General features: G+C 58.3%; 1 protein-coding gene across 1 annotated transcript; it reads left to right on the top strand.

Moving 5' to 3' along the window:
- The first annotated feature begins 7,258 nt into the window (after positions 1-7,258).
- Positions 7,259-14,407, top strand: NANOS3 (nanos C2HC-type zinc finger 3). The gene is made up of 2 exons (XM_004748272.3): positions 7,259-11,349; positions 13,290-14,407. Exons 1-2 carry the CDS (start codon positions 10,527-10,529, stop codon positions 13,355-13,357), a joined length of 891 nt encoding a protein of 296 aa, XP_004748329.1. The 5' UTR covers positions 7,259-10,526; the 3' UTR covers positions 13,358-14,407.
- Positions 14,408-14,529: the final 122 nt, after the last annotated feature.

The following is a 14,529-nucleotide window of genomic DNA, read 5'->3' as shown; positions in this document are numbered from 1 at the left end:
TTGTGGACCTCTTGGGGCTGGGGCTCTGCGCCCTCCTGGCTTAGAAGGGCCTTCTGGCTCGCACCCCCACTTGGCCCACATCCGGGTCTCTAAGGAGACCCCTGAGTGGACAGAAGGTGACATGGGGTGGGAAGTCTCTCAGGGGGAGGTTCAAGAAGAGCCGCTGCTGAGTCACAGCCGTGGGTCCCCTATGAGTCAGCACTGGCAGGGGCCCCAGGAACTGGGGGCTGGGGTTGGGCTGGGGAGGGCAGTTCCCACGCCCAGAGGAACCAGGCGGTTGGGGCACTGGGGCTTCCCCCACTGCCTCTCCCATCCTGTGCGGGGCTCCGGGGGATATTCAGAGGACTCTGGGGGTCAGGAAGTGGGGAAAGGGGGGGGGGGGGGGGGCTGACCACTAGACTGGGCTCCTGGAATCCTCTCCCAGTCTGACCCAGTTCAGGAATGCGGAGGCTGCCCGCCCAACAAACATGTTGCAGCAAGGAGTAGAGCGAGCCATTAAGAGGGACCACGTGCCAGGGCGCCGTTTTCGGGGACCTCAGTTCCTGGGGGGTTCTATTTAAGAAGAGCTCCTTCCTTCTGGGCCCGCTGGATTTTGGCAATGGAGGGTCCAGCCTGGGCGGGGGGGGGGTGGTAGGATGCAGGCGCAGTCCCCAGCTGCTGAGAAGTAAGGGGTGAGGGAGGCGACGGGAGCTCCCGGCCCTCGCTCACGAAGAGAGGGCGCTGGAGTCTGCTGCCCCCTGCCGGTGGCCTCGGGAAGCTTCGCTTAGAGTTGCTGGAGCGCTTCTTTAGGCCAACCCTGGAAGGAAGGAGCTGGCGAAAGCTCGCGCGGGATCGTGATGCTGTTGCCTCGGGGCTGTGCCACCGGGGGCAAAGGACAAGATTCACTTCGTTGGCTCGCCAGGAAAAGTGTGAAATGATTGTCAATGAATGAATGAATATTGTATATTCCTTCTCAGTTAGGGGAGGAGAGCGCTAGGGAGATGACCCCACCCACTAAGGCCCAATTACGATTTACTCTCACCCTCTTCCTCGCATGCCCTCCCTCTCAGGGGGAGTTAGGGATAGAGCGGGGCTGGACCCTAGAAGCCTTTGGGGGGGGCTGCCTAGAGCCATCCACCCGCCTGGGCCAGCTGGAGCTTGGCTTTCTGGGCTGAGACCTGAGGAAGGGGGCAGGGTGTGGGGAGGCGGACCTGTCAAGGGGAGAGCCAGGCAGGGCTGTCTTGGGGGGACAGAATGGGGAAGGGGATGGCCAGGTAGAGGGGGGCCATGGCCCAATAAGGGTTAAAGCCTGGGCCTGAGTGGGGTGCAGGAAGGTTTCTCTGGCCCCCAGTCAGACTGGGATGGGGAATAAATAAACAGAATGAGAAATTTGTCAGCTCAGCCCTGGCCAATGGGAGGCCACTTGGCTCCACAGTCTGCCCTGAGGTGACCTCCTTCCACCAGCCACCAGCCACCGTGGCCACAGCAAGCAGGGACTACGTGTGTGTTGGGGAGTTTATGGGGCTATGGGCATGTGGATCCCTGGATGGAGCCTCAGCAAGTGTCCATTTCCCACTGCGGGTGCTTGAGTACCTGGGTGGGGAATGGGGGCTCCATGTAAGCATCTCCAGATCCTCAGGGGAGCCCCATTGTGTGTACAACTTCTGAGTCGACTTCCTGTATATGGCCTGTGTATCTGGCCTGTGTATGTGCCTATGCCAGATGGCCGCAGGGACATATGTCCCCAAGTGTCTCTGTATTTCCCGTGTCCTTATGCCCCCCCACCCCCGGCCCCGTGGTGCTGGGGACCCGCCTGGTGGGTTTCGTGGGGATAAGTGTTGGTTCGATGAATTCTAGCATATCTATCTGCCCTTTGTACAGGAGTATTGTGAACATTCTTGTGTGTCTGTGTGCCTGACATGTCTCTGTTCTGTGTGTATGTCCATGCGTGTTCAGGTATTTTGCGCCGGGGTGTTCCCATGACTGTGCACCTGGTAGGTGGGGAGCTAGGATGGTTTTGTGTGTATCCCTCTCTATCTTGTGGTATGTGCTCTTGTCCGTGTGGGTGCGCGCGCGTGCTCAGAGGCCATCCCTGCCAGGTGAAGTCTGTGCACGTGCCTGTCCGTATTTTGTGTGTCCGTCCCTGCCACTCCAACCCCCAGCGTATTTCAGTTTTGACGACAATCCTCTCGTCCTGTGCAAGTAATGTGTCTGCATTTTGCATGTGTCTATGTGCTCCCTGGGTCTGTGTGTGTAGCTAGGTTTTATGGATATCCTCGTGTGGCCGGTACCCCAGTGTCCTTACATGTCCTGACATCCCCTCCCATGGGTATGTGTCTGGAAACCCCTTGCACACCCTTCCCTGTTTTTGTGGTCCGCGTGCCTTTGTGCGCGTGTGCTCCCCGTGCGCCTTTGAGGTCTACGTGCGTCTGGGTCCCTGCGTGTGCCCGCTTGCGCCCCCGTGTCCCCCGCGCGGGCCCCGGGATCTGCGTCCTGACGCCCCGTGGGCATCCCCGCGTGCGTCCCGGTGCGCCTGGCGGGAGGCCTCAGGACACAGACGGCCGCCGCGGGACCGACCACCCGGCACGGCGCAGGGAGGAGGGAGGGGGCGGCGGCGGCGGGGAGCGCGGGCACGTCACCGAGACAGACAGGCGGGCGGGAGGGAGGCGGCGGCCGCGGGTTCGAGCCGGCGCCGGAGCCCCGCGGCCCCCTCCCCCGGCCCGCGGCCTGGCCCCCCGCCCCCCAGCCCCACGCCCAGCACCGAAGCCGCCGAAATGCAATTTCCCGTGCAGGCGCCTCGACTCAGGGGGCTTTTCCGGGCTGGTTTGGAAAGCAGAGGGGCAACGCGGCGGCGGCCCAAAACGAGGTGAGCGCGGGCGCCAGGCGGGCGGGGGTGCCGCCGGCGGGGAGGGGGCGCGGCGGGGCGGGGCGGCGGCGGGACCCGGCTGCGGCCCCCTCGCGCACCTGCTCACGGCCCGGGGGCTGGCGCCCCGGCCTCTGCGGCCCGGCCCTCCATTGTTGCGGAGGCTGGAGAGGGGGGCGGGGAGGGCCCGGCGGCATCTCTGCGTCTAGCCTTCCCCGAGAAGGGGAGCGGGGAAGGCCAAATCCCCCAAAGAGGACAGGCCCTCTAGTCCCCAAGGCGAGGGGGGAGGGGAGGGGAGGCCGAGAAGCCCCTGCGGGGCGGGGACGCATGATGAGGGGCTTAGGGGACGCGGAGCACGGGCGGCCCGACACCTGACCACCGGGAGGCCGCGGGGCCGGGCGGCGGCGAGCTTTGTTCTTGGGGGAGCCGAGCGGGTGGGGGCCTTGGATATCCAGGGCTGGGAGAGGCTCCGGCCCGGCGCGCGCGTTCGGAAAGGCGGCCCCGGCCAAGTTCACAGGCGCGCGGGCCTGCGCGGGCCCTGCGGAGATCGATCTCGGCGGGGGCCTGGCTAGGGCCTGGCTGTGGCCGTGGCTCTGGGGCTGCAGCCGCGAAGCCTGCAGGAGCCTCAGCGCCCTCCGAGGGCTCCCCGCCGTCCTGTCATTACCGGCCGAGGCTGCAGGGTATTTACTGGGGCCGAGGTTTGCTAACAGGAACACGCCCTCCAAAACTGGCCATAGAAGGGAAAAATGGCCCAGAATCCCACTGCTGAGGAGCCCTTTTAAAGCGACAGGGCCCTTTTCACAGGGACTTCGCCCTGGAGGGCATGCCGAGGGTGCGGGATGAAGATCTCTCATTGGCTGATAGGAGCTAAGAAGCGGCCCCCTTGCACCCCAGTGCAGTTCACCCCCCCATCTCCTTTCCCACCCATTCCCCGCTGCCCCGGACTACTCACAGATAGATTTACGGAGCCACGGCTAGACACTCCCAAATCCCAAAGTCTCCCAATCCACACTTTATACGTGGGCAGGCATCATCCCCATTATTACATCACCTGCAGGGATGCTCATACACACGCTCGCACACATAGTCCCTCACAATAAGACTGCCACGTGGGCGCACGCATCACCCGCAATGACGAGGACATCCAGCGCTGACAGCTGGAAAACACTGCTACATTGAAAAATGCAGCCGCCACAGACGGTGGCCACAGTGTAGACACAGCCTTGCCCGTAACCCGGACACACTCATGGCTCTCTACTGCACACGCGGAGCACTTGCTTTTGCATGGGCACCCAAGGGCTGTGCTACCCTGTGACTACCACGGATATATGAAATGCCCAGACATGGGGATAGATAGATACCATTATCCACAAGGACTGGCACCCATGTGTCTGCCTGAGCAGGGACCTACCATCACCACTGTCACCCAGGCACCCGAATAACCAACACATACACATGGATGCTACGAGGCCCGTACAGATGCTGACTTCAGGTCATTGTAATCGTCACATACACACCTATACCACCTATAGCACAACTGCACATGAGGACACATGGTTGCCCATGGTAAAACTGACCTCCTAGACACCCATTATAACAATCACCCACATGCAGCTATGAACAGTCTGTCTGTAACTATACCTGTAGTCACCTACCCTAACACTTGATTATACCCCTGGACACCTACCATCATGCCAGCACACAGAGAGCATATCGCATGCACAATGGCACACACACCCACAGGCAAATGATAGGCACAGGCAGAAATGCACAGTCGCCTGGATGGCCAGAACCCCCACACTTGTTTACTGAGCATCTGCTATGTACCGGGTCCTGTTCTAGCACCAGGGATGCAAGAGATCAAAATCCCTGCCCTCCTGGAGCTGGCATTTTAGGGAGAGGAATGGGGGGCACCAGGTAACACACAGACTACAGTCACCCACAGTGACACTGACAGACGACAGACGCCCACACACCCTGGCTCACGCATCGACCTGCAATTACCCACAATTAGCCTGACACACACCCACAGTCGCACTGACATCCACACACAAACAGAAGCCCACGGGAGTGCCGACACTTGTGCCAACACAGAGACACCGCTGGCACGGAGACAGGCACCCGCTCTAGCGCACACCCACCTGGATACACAGACACCCACAGAAGCCCCAGAATAGCCCACCCGAGTAGCTTGGAACCCAAGCCCACTGCAGCCCCCCAGTAACAGGTCCATCGGTAGCTGCTGCCTGCGTTATGGTAAATGGAGTCCATCTGGACCCAGACCCAGGGTCCCCCTGCTCCGTGAAGCTCAGCAGAAGTGTCTGAATTTCCCATCAACCTGCCCAAGGCCCCTCTGCAAGCCCAGCCCTAGCCCTGAAGAAGCCCGAGCCTTCTTGCCTCCCCCATCCCTGGCCCCCTATCTGGTGGCCTTGGGACAGAAACTCAGGCTCCCAGCCCACTGGGTGGCCTCAGGTCTTGGGACAGATGAACCCCTTGGCAGAGGACCCCACCTGAAAGGCCAGGCAGCTGGAGAGGAAGCCAGGAGGGTAGCATGGGGAGGACAGACGGGAACCTGAGAGGCCATGGAGGTAGCAGGGAAAGGAGGAGCCCCCTCTCCTACACAGCCTGGGCCTTCAGTTGGACCCCACCTGGGGACGCCCAAGTGCACTTTTGTTACACGTTCCATCATGGCCTCTTTGTCTGCCAGGCCCTCTCCAGCTCCTCCTGCATGTCCCCACCAATGTCTATCCACACACACAAGGGCACACACACCAGGACACTTGCACACTGGGACATACATCCGGGGCATGCACACAGGAACACGTGCATGAACATATATCTAGGGACACACAGGCTGCCAGACACCCTCTGGAAGCTCTGTGTCTCTGACCTCATGCCCCTGCTCCATGTTCTTCAACTTGACAGCAGAGCTGCCTCCATCTATCGTCTCCCCATCTGGCTCCACTGGACTTCTCACCTCCAACTCTGACCCCTAGACCCACGCCAGCTGCCTTGCCTTGCCTTCCCGGAGCGTAGGGTGGGCATGAGGGTGGAGGCAGGTCAATGTGGCTTCTGGGTGGCTCCCCTCATCCCATGACTCCCAACCCCCTGCCTAGACAAATCCTCCCAAGCTGGGATGTGGCGGAGTGTGTGTATGTTGCGCGGGGCGGGGGGGGTGTACCCCAAGGACTAAGGAATGGGAAGAGGCAGAATAGAGCTAAAAGGCCCTGAAGAGTGCTCCTCCCTTGCACCAGAGCCTGGGGGTAGGAGGAGACAGCTCCGCACCCCCATGCTGGGCTTCAAAGTCAAATGGAAACCCAGTTGGTCTTCCAGAAGGCTGTTAGGATGCCTGACGGGAAGAATAGTCAGCCTCCCCTCTCCTACCTTCTCAACGGCCCCAAGTCCAGAGAGTGAGATGCAGACAGAGGCCATCCTTCACCAAGGGCCCGGTTGACAGACAAAGATCAGGTATAAAGAGGCAGACACACACAGGCAGACCCAGACAGCCGGAGATATGAGCACACCCAGGGCGGGAGACCCAAATACTGGTTCATGAAGACCAGTCAGACCCAGACAGACATGGCGGGCAAGGGCAGAAGGCTGCACTGACCACCGCAGACAAAGGCGGCGGTCAGACCCCTATAAGGCGGGACTGCGGGGTTTCCTTCCAGCCCTTCCTTTAGCTGGAAACCTCATCTTCTTATCCCAGTCCTGACCCTCTAGACCAGGTACCCTCTGATGGTCCTTCCCTTTATTGAGGTCAACCCTTCTAGAGACTTCTCTCCTTGGTAGGTCAAGGTCAGAGCTCTCAAGGAAGCAAGCCAGAGAGGAGGCACAGAAGGAAAAGGATGTCTTTTTTTTTTTTTTTTAAGATTTTATTTATTTTTTTGACAGAGAGAGATCACAAGTAGGCAGAGAGACAGGCAGAGAGAGAGGAGGAAGCAAGCTCCCCGCTGAGCAGAGAGCCCGATATGGGTCTTGATCCCAGGACCTTGAGATCATGACCTGAGCCGAAAGCAGAGGCTCAACCCACTGAGCCACCCAGGCGCCCCAGGAAAAGGATGTCTTGAGGAGTTCCCCACCAATGTGGCCAGTACCCCATGCCCGATGACCCCTCCTTCTAGCTTTATAGTCATCACAAAGTTCTGTTCCAAACTCTCAGAGCCTGACTATCCTCATCGATAAAATGCGTCTCCTAATAATAGAGTGATGTATGTAAGACATTATTATTATTTTTTAAAGATTTTACTTATTTATTTGACAGACAGATCACAAGTAGGCAGAGAGGCAGGCAGAGAGAGAGAGAGAGAGAGAGGAGGAGGAGGAAGCAGGCTCCCTGCTGAGCAGAGCACCCAATATGGGGATCGATCCTAGGACCCTGAGATCATGACCAGAGCTGAAGGCAGAGGCTTTAACCCACTGAGCCACGCAGGCACCCCTGTAAAACATTATTATAACCCTGCCCTCCTAAACTACCCTTCTCCCTAAGAGTTCTAGGCATTCTGCTCTTTGGGATTTGGATCTTCAAGGCAGGAGACCCCACATGCTCCCTTAGAAGGACCCAGATATTCTGAGCCTGGCAAAGGGGAGTCCTCACCCCATCGCCTGAATGGAGCCCTGTGGGCTGGGTTGATGGGCCGTGAGGGAGCACTCTCTACCCTGAACTCTAGACAAGTGTGGGAAGTGACTGGACCCCTGCCCAGGGGCCAGAGGGTGAGCTTTGGGGAAGGGGCTTCATGAGGTAAGGGAATTCCACGGGAAGCGAATGTTTAGGGGTTCCGGCTCCACAGGTTTCTGATTTGGGGACAGGTCCCGTCAAGGCGGACCTTAGGGGCATTGGGCTTCAAGGGAGTGGCCCTGGGGACTCCGTGGGAGTCTAGGCAGGCAGGATTCAGAGGCGGTTTCTGAGGGGTGGGGTTCAGTGGCCTTAGGTGCTCGTGAGGCCCGCAGTGTGCGGAGAAGGGGTGGGTTCTGATGGCAGGGTCTGGGGGCAGGCCTTTGGAGAGCTGGGCTTTTGAAGATGGGCTTAGAGGGCTGTTTTATGAAGGTTGAGTTGGGGGCGGGCTTCATGGGAGTCTGTCCGGGCGGGCTTTAAAAGACGGGTCCTCAGAACCGGTCACCTGTGGGTGGGCGTTCAGGGCCAGGTTTTAGGGAAGGGCTTGGCTGGGTGGCTTCCGAGGGGCCTGTCTCTGTGGGCAGGCTCTGGGTGGGGATCTTGGGGACCGGGCTTGGAGAGTTGTGCCGGTTCAGTCTGCCTCCGCCAGGGGGCGTTTTGCGGTTCATTTAAGTTCTGCACACTTGGGATCCCTGATCCGTCTTAGGGTTACTCCAGGGGGTTTCTTTAGGACTTAATATTCCCCAGGGAAGTGGGAAGGGACTGGAAATTTGAAGGCCCCTTCCCAGGCAATCCCTGGGGGTCCCCAGACCCAGGTGGGGGCGGCCTTTTCTGAGACTGCGTGCCGGGAGGCGGGGGACCCTGAGGGACAGGCGCCCAAATCGGTGAGCCCCTGGAAGGAGGGACTTGGGGCCCCGTTTTACAGGTGAGGGAATAGAGGGGCAGCATCTTTGCGTAGTCGGAGTTCGAACAGGGATCTGACAGACGCCTGTCTTGAAGCCCAAGGGTGAGCAGCCCTGTACCCCCACATCAAGAGGGCAGTCCCCCGCCCCAGCCCCCGCGTCGCTGTTTGCATGGGCACTAACCTCAGATGAATTAAGGTGTCAAGACTCCCCAGGCTGCCAGTAGGTGTCCCCTCTAGTCCTCTGGCTTCTCCCTGGTCCTGTGGGCAAGTGGACCCTGGGGAGGGCGGGACAGTAGCCGCCCCCCCCCACGCTGGCCCGGCATTTGCACAGGGGAACAACCCCCCAGGGTTGTTGTGATTCATAAACAGTAGTGCCAGAACACTGAGACTCACCGAAGGTATTACATTGTATTAAAATGACTTGTTTATCTCTTTGTTGCATCCATGTCCTGGGGGCAATAACCGCCAGGCAGCCGGACGACTTGGGGCCACTAGCAGTCGCTCCTTTGCCTCACTAGCAGAGCCCTTTGGCCTCAGACTCTCAAACTGACACACAGGAGTAATCTGCACCTTCTAGGGCCGTTTTGAAGATGATTTGAGTAAATGTGTCAAAAAGCAAGCCCGGTGCCCAGTGCTGCTACATATGTTGTAGCAAAGGCTACATAAATATCTACAGTAATTATTATTTATATTTATCTTGTGCTTTTTCCAGGTCCTGGAGCAGACAGGTCCTGCTTGCTGACTTACTGAGTCAATAGGCTCCTCCCTCCCTCCTCTCTCCTTCCCCCTGTTATGCCTGTCTAGGTTTTCTGCCCCTCCTCCCCCAGTCTGGGCCCCCTGGAGAAGTTGCCAAGGGTTTGGGGGAACATTCAACCTGTCGGTGAGTTTGGGCAGCTCAGACAAACCATCGACCGTTGAGTGGACCCCGAGGCCTGGAACTGCCATCCACCCATCATAACCCCTACCTTCCAGATCTGGGGGGCCAGGGTATCTCCCAGATCCAACCTGAGCATCCCCTTTTTTAAGGCCACAGCGAAGGTCACAATCAACATTCATTGTTGTCGGTGGGTTGTGAGGACGGAGGCTAGACCCACCGAGGGATGAATGTCACTGTGGCTGGGCCGGACACAGCCGGAGGGGAATGGGCTAGGGAACAAGACCCACTTATACAGTGCTCTGATCTCAGCCTCTCACCCCTTGGGGGGAGCTGGCATCTGGGATCCTGATGGACACAGGCCTGATTTGGGGGATAAATCCTTGGGTGTGTGCGTGGGGGAGTAGTTTGGAGGGCAGATCACAAGCTCAGGGTTGGGCATCTGAAAAATCTTTCTGAGGGGGTGGTGAGCCCTGTTCCTAGAGGGTTCAGTAAAGGTTTCTTGAATGGATGGATGGATGGATGGATGGATGGGGTAGGCAGGCAGCATAACTCCTCTTCTCTGTATCCAAGTCCTGGGCCCAGCTTTTTCCCTCTCCTTGCCCAGGACCCACAGACCCCTACTTTACCCTCGACTCCCTGGCCACTTAACACCTTGGTGTCCCACTGATCCCTCCATCTGCCAGTCTCTGCCCCACCTGGGTGACTCCTGGAGGTCTCATTTGAGGGGGTGAGGAATGAGGCACTGATGAGTGCTGGGAGCCCCACCATCAGCCCAGCCTGTGTCTCTGCTCCCCCCCCCCTTAATGTTTTGTCTCGCCTCCTGTCTACATTAGGGCCAGCACCTAGTCCTGGGGGCTATGGTAACTGAATGGGGGAGACAGGCTTTTGTGTTTGTGTTTGTGAATAAGTATGGGCAGGAAGCCTTATACCTCAGTGAGTTCATCCATTAAATGGGTGTTCTGCTGAGATAATGGGTGTGAAAGCTCCCCGAGGGAGATCTGAGCTAGGGGCCTTCATCCTTGTCCTTTCCCCCACAATGAGCCAGGCACCATCCCCCTTCCTGAGACAACTGGAGCATCTGTAGCTACCCCCTTCCCCAAAGAGCCCAGGGGCACCTGGCTCCTCCCCCAGCCCAAGGGAAGGAAGAAAGAAGTTACTAAGTTACTGACTACATCAATGCTGGTTTTAGGGGTGGGGGTGTGGAAGCTTGTGGGGCAGGAGTGGCAGGCCTCACAGACCTCCTCCAAAGAGGTGAAGGCAGGGGTAGCCCTCCCAAAGCCCTTTGGGGATGTGTGTCTCCCAATTGCAGGTGCCCCCTGCAGACTGTGTCCTGTCACACACACACACACACACACACACACACACCCGTTGCCCCCAGCCCACCCAGAGACCATGCATCCCCTCGCAGGTGCCTTTATGGGGGAGCAGCAGCAAGCCCCCCTGTGACAGTAAGGAACCTCCCACAGCCTGCTCCTCCCCCTTCACACCCCTTTGGAGGTCTAAGGAGGGAACTGACAGCCCAGACTCCAAGGCTCCAGAGAGGGGAAGGGAGGGGCAGAGAGGAGGAAGGGGTAGAAAGACGAGCTTGGGGCAGGCAGGGTTTATTCTCTCTCTGCCCCCTCTGCCTGGCAAGTGTTGCCCAGCTATGGGAACCTTTGACCTATGGACAGATTACCTGGGTTTGGCACGCCTGGTGGGGGCTCTGCGTGGGGAAGAGGAGCCTGAAACCAGGCTGGACCCCCAGCCGCAGCCAACTCCAGGAGCAGAGGGTCAGACACCCAGCCTGGAATCGTCACCAGCTCCTGAACGCCTGTGCTCCTTCTGCAAACACAACGGCGAGTCCCGGGCCATCTATCAGTCCCACGTGCTCAAGGATGAGGCGGGCCGGGTGCTGTGTCCCATCCTGCGTGACTATGTGTGCCCCCAGTGCGGTGCCACGCGTGACCGTGCCCACACACGCCGTTTCTGCCCGCTCACCGGCCAGGGCTACACCTCTGTCTACAGCTACACCACTCGCAACTCAGCTGGCAAGAAGGTGTCCCGGCCTGACAAGGCAAGGATGCAAGATCCAGGTCATCGCCGAGGCGGCGCAGGAGCTGCAGCGTGTGCAGGTGGCTGGGGGACCTGGTGTGGAGGGGGCCCGCCCTGGGCTTGTGGCTAAACTCTTGGGGTTAGTGAAGTAGGATTAACTCCTGTGCCCACTTTGGGGGGGCGTGTAGAAAATCAGTTTAGAAAACTTAGCACAATATTCTAGAAATGTTGTCCAGTGTGAATAAGCTAGAGCTGGGATTAATGTGTGGCCTTGGGCAGGGGACCTCTCTGGGTCCATGGGGAAGTTGCTGTCTTTTTCCAGGCATGGGTGCTGTCGGGAGGCTATGAGGACTTGTGACAGGATCTGCGGTTAGGGAAAGCAGGGGCTCCAGTCTTGCTTGGCACTTAGGAGCTGCGCTACCTGAGAGAAGTTCTCAGCCTCTCTGAACCCCTTTCCTCATGTTCCTCCTCTGTTCACTCATTAACCAAATGGCGTGTGTGTGTTTTGTGCCAAGTGCTGGGCTGTGCCAGCAGTGGAAAAGGGTAAAAGGGAGACTGGCAGAACACTGTGATGAGTGCTGAATAGAGGAGTCTAAAGAAAGCACCTGATCCAGATAAAGGGGCCCAGGAGGGCTTCCTGGAGAAAGTGACTTCTGGAAGTCTAATCTGGTTTGATGGAGTGCTAGAAGTGTGGCCCAGGCACTGGGGCTCGTTCAGGAACTTGGTGAAATTCAGTGTATTTGGAACAAAATGTGTGTGTATGTGTGGTAGAGAGGGAGATGTCAGAGATTTGGGGGGACAGTAGAAAAGTCTATAGGTCTTGGATTTGGGTACTAGGGAACCACGGAAGGGGCAAGATGAGGTCTGCATGTTAGAGTGTGTTCAACCTTGGCCGACTGGTTGGACTGCGGGGACAGATTTAAGAGTGCTGGAAGGCAGAACACTAGTCCTCCAGGTAGAGGTGTCCATGGCAGCAAGGAGGGAGAGAGGCCTGGCACCTGGGGAGATGTGTGTTTGGAGAGGAGCACTGTGAGTTCACTGTGTGTGCATCAGTTGGGGCTGGGGGGAGCTGGGGCTGAAGCCTCCCTGCGGTCTGGCTCTCCCCACCCTGCTTGGCCCACTGTGTGGGGTCACCTGGTCTCATCAAATGCGGATTCCAGTTGTGCATGTCTTCTGCAAGTCTGGGGGGGGGGCAGGACCTGCATTTCTAACTAACCAGCTCCCAGCCATGTGGGAAGGCCAGGGAGCAGGGAGGCTGCAGGCTTTGAGTAGTTTGAGCGAACATGGTATTGTAGATGCGAAAGGGCTCAGCTCCTGTGGGGTTTTAAAACAGAAATTGTTTTAGCAACTTTGTCTTTGCAGAAGTCAGCCAACAGGGGAGGTGGGCCTGCGCCGTATTCCTGCCCTTTTGGGTGCCCTGTGTGGGTACAGCCTCCCCATCAGAGTGTGAGCTCCCTGAGGGACGTGACTGGGCGGGATGACCCCACCCTCACCCCCAGCAGCTGTGCCGTGAACATTTGTTGGAAGAATTGAGTGCCTCCACAAGTAGATACTATTCCCCCAAGAGACTCAGTGAGGCCCACCTGGGAGGTGGGGGAAGCTGAAGGGACACAGAGATGATGGTCTCAGAGCCTTCTTTTTTTCTGTTAAGTTGGAGGGAACAGGAAAGTTCCCTTCCCCAGGCATTGGAGGGTGGGGTGGAGCAGCTCTCACCACCATCCTGGAAGGCCAGCCTTCAGTAATGTTCTGGGTGTAACAAATCTGGGGTTCCTGGAGCCCTGCGGCCGCAAGGGGGCAGCACAGCCAGCCAGAGTTAAAGAGTTTCTGTGCTTTGTGTCCAGCTCCGGGTCCCACCCTGGGCTGGCCTGGCCTGGAGTGTCACAGGGGTGCTATTCCAGGAGAGACCTCCAGGTGGCACTAGAGCCCCAACAGTTCTAAAGTTTTAACCTGTCCTTTGGGAGCACTGAATCATACCCTATTACTGTCTTTCTCCTTTTCCCCTCCACTTTTAAAAATCCAGGTTCCAAAGGTGCTGGGAAATCAGCTGGATCTTCGCCCTCTTCCTGCTGCCCCTCCACGTCTGCCTAGGAGACTGGTGCACGGAGGATGGAGATGCTGCCTTCCCCTGGTGTGGGGACCCAGGCTCCATGGAGGATGTATTTTGGGGGAAGATCCACCTTGCAAGGACCTGGCCCTGGGCCCTTGCCCCAGCCTGGAGGCCTGGTAAGAAAGCAGCAGGGCCTGGGAGCACAGCTGAAAGCGCCCCCATGAGGAAGGAGGTGGCCCTCAGATCCCCTGGCCCTCCCTCCCCAGCGCTGGGCACCCAGTCAGCACTCAATAAATGCTTATGAGTGGATCAGCGGAGTAGGCCAGGTCTTGGGATGAAGTAGCGTGAACAGCTCCAGAGGGTCTGGGGCACTGCTCTTCTCTCCTGGTCGCACTCAGCCCCCCACATGTTACTCTGACCCCCACTTTCCCCACCTGTTACCTGGATTGTGGTTCATCCTGGAGCACTGGGTGAGCTGCTTTATGCTGAGAAATGGAAGTGGGCACCACAGGGGGACTGTGGGGTTTTGTGGGGTCACCCCAGCCCAGCACCTCTGAGCATGGCACTCGCCACTAGGTTAGCCCATGAAGCCATTTCTGTGATGTCTGGTATTTTCAAACTCCCTTCCAGCCATCCCTCACCCAACGACATGCCACATGGGTAGAATTCTCCACACTGGAGGTGGGGGCCTCATCTGAGAGGGGATCTGAGAGACAATTAGACCAAGCCCTCCCTCCTCCTCCCTCAAATCATCCTGACCAAAGAGGCCCTCAGTGAATGATAAGGTCCTCACAGATGCCGCAGCAACCAGGGCCATGGAGCCACATGCCAGACCATTCAGATATAGGGAAGGACTGGGCCGGGGGAGGGCAAGGCTAGGCAAAGAAGAGAATATGTCCTGGGGGGTTGGGCCAGCCAAGACCTCGAGCTGGAGGCACCATGGAGGTGATCTGGCTCTGCTTGCGCAGAAATGGAGGGAGATGGAGACTATCACCGCCCAGGCAGTGGGATCCAGCTCTCCCAGGCCAGGGCTGTGCTTGTGGGAATCCCTACTCCCTGTCCACTCCTCTGGCCTCCAGAGGGCAGCAGGTGGCAAGTGTCTGTTCAAATTCTTCCCCCAAGCCAAGGGCTGACCTGGGGACCTGGGCTCCATCCGTAGTAGCCCACACTGTCTCCCAGTGCGAGCAGGATTTGGACTTTGGAGGACCCTCTG

This window comes from Mustela putorius, unplaced genomic scaffold (genome assembly GCF_011764305.1).
Source record: "Mustela putorius furo isolate JIRA1106 unplaced genomic scaffold, ASM1176430v1.1 tig00000095_pilon_pilon_pilon, whole genome shotgun sequence".
NCBI classification, from domain to species: Eukaryota; Metazoa; Chordata; class Mammalia; order Carnivora; family Mustelidae; genus Mustela; species Mustela putorius.
The sequence above is the reverse complement of the archived record's forward strand: the minus strand, read 5'-3'. Positions and strand labels throughout refer to the sequence as shown.

Bases quoted from the DNA above. Each gene is read 5' to 3' on its own strand.
- NANOS3 (XM_004748272.3), top strand. From the start codon at position 10,527: ATGTGTGTCTCCCAATTGCAGGTGCCCCCTGCAGACTGTGTCCTGTCA. The intron at 11,350-13,289 runs GTGGCTGGGGGA...TTAAAAATCCAG, and splicing joins AGGAGCTGCAGCGTGTGCAG to GTTCCAAAGGTGCTGGGAAA.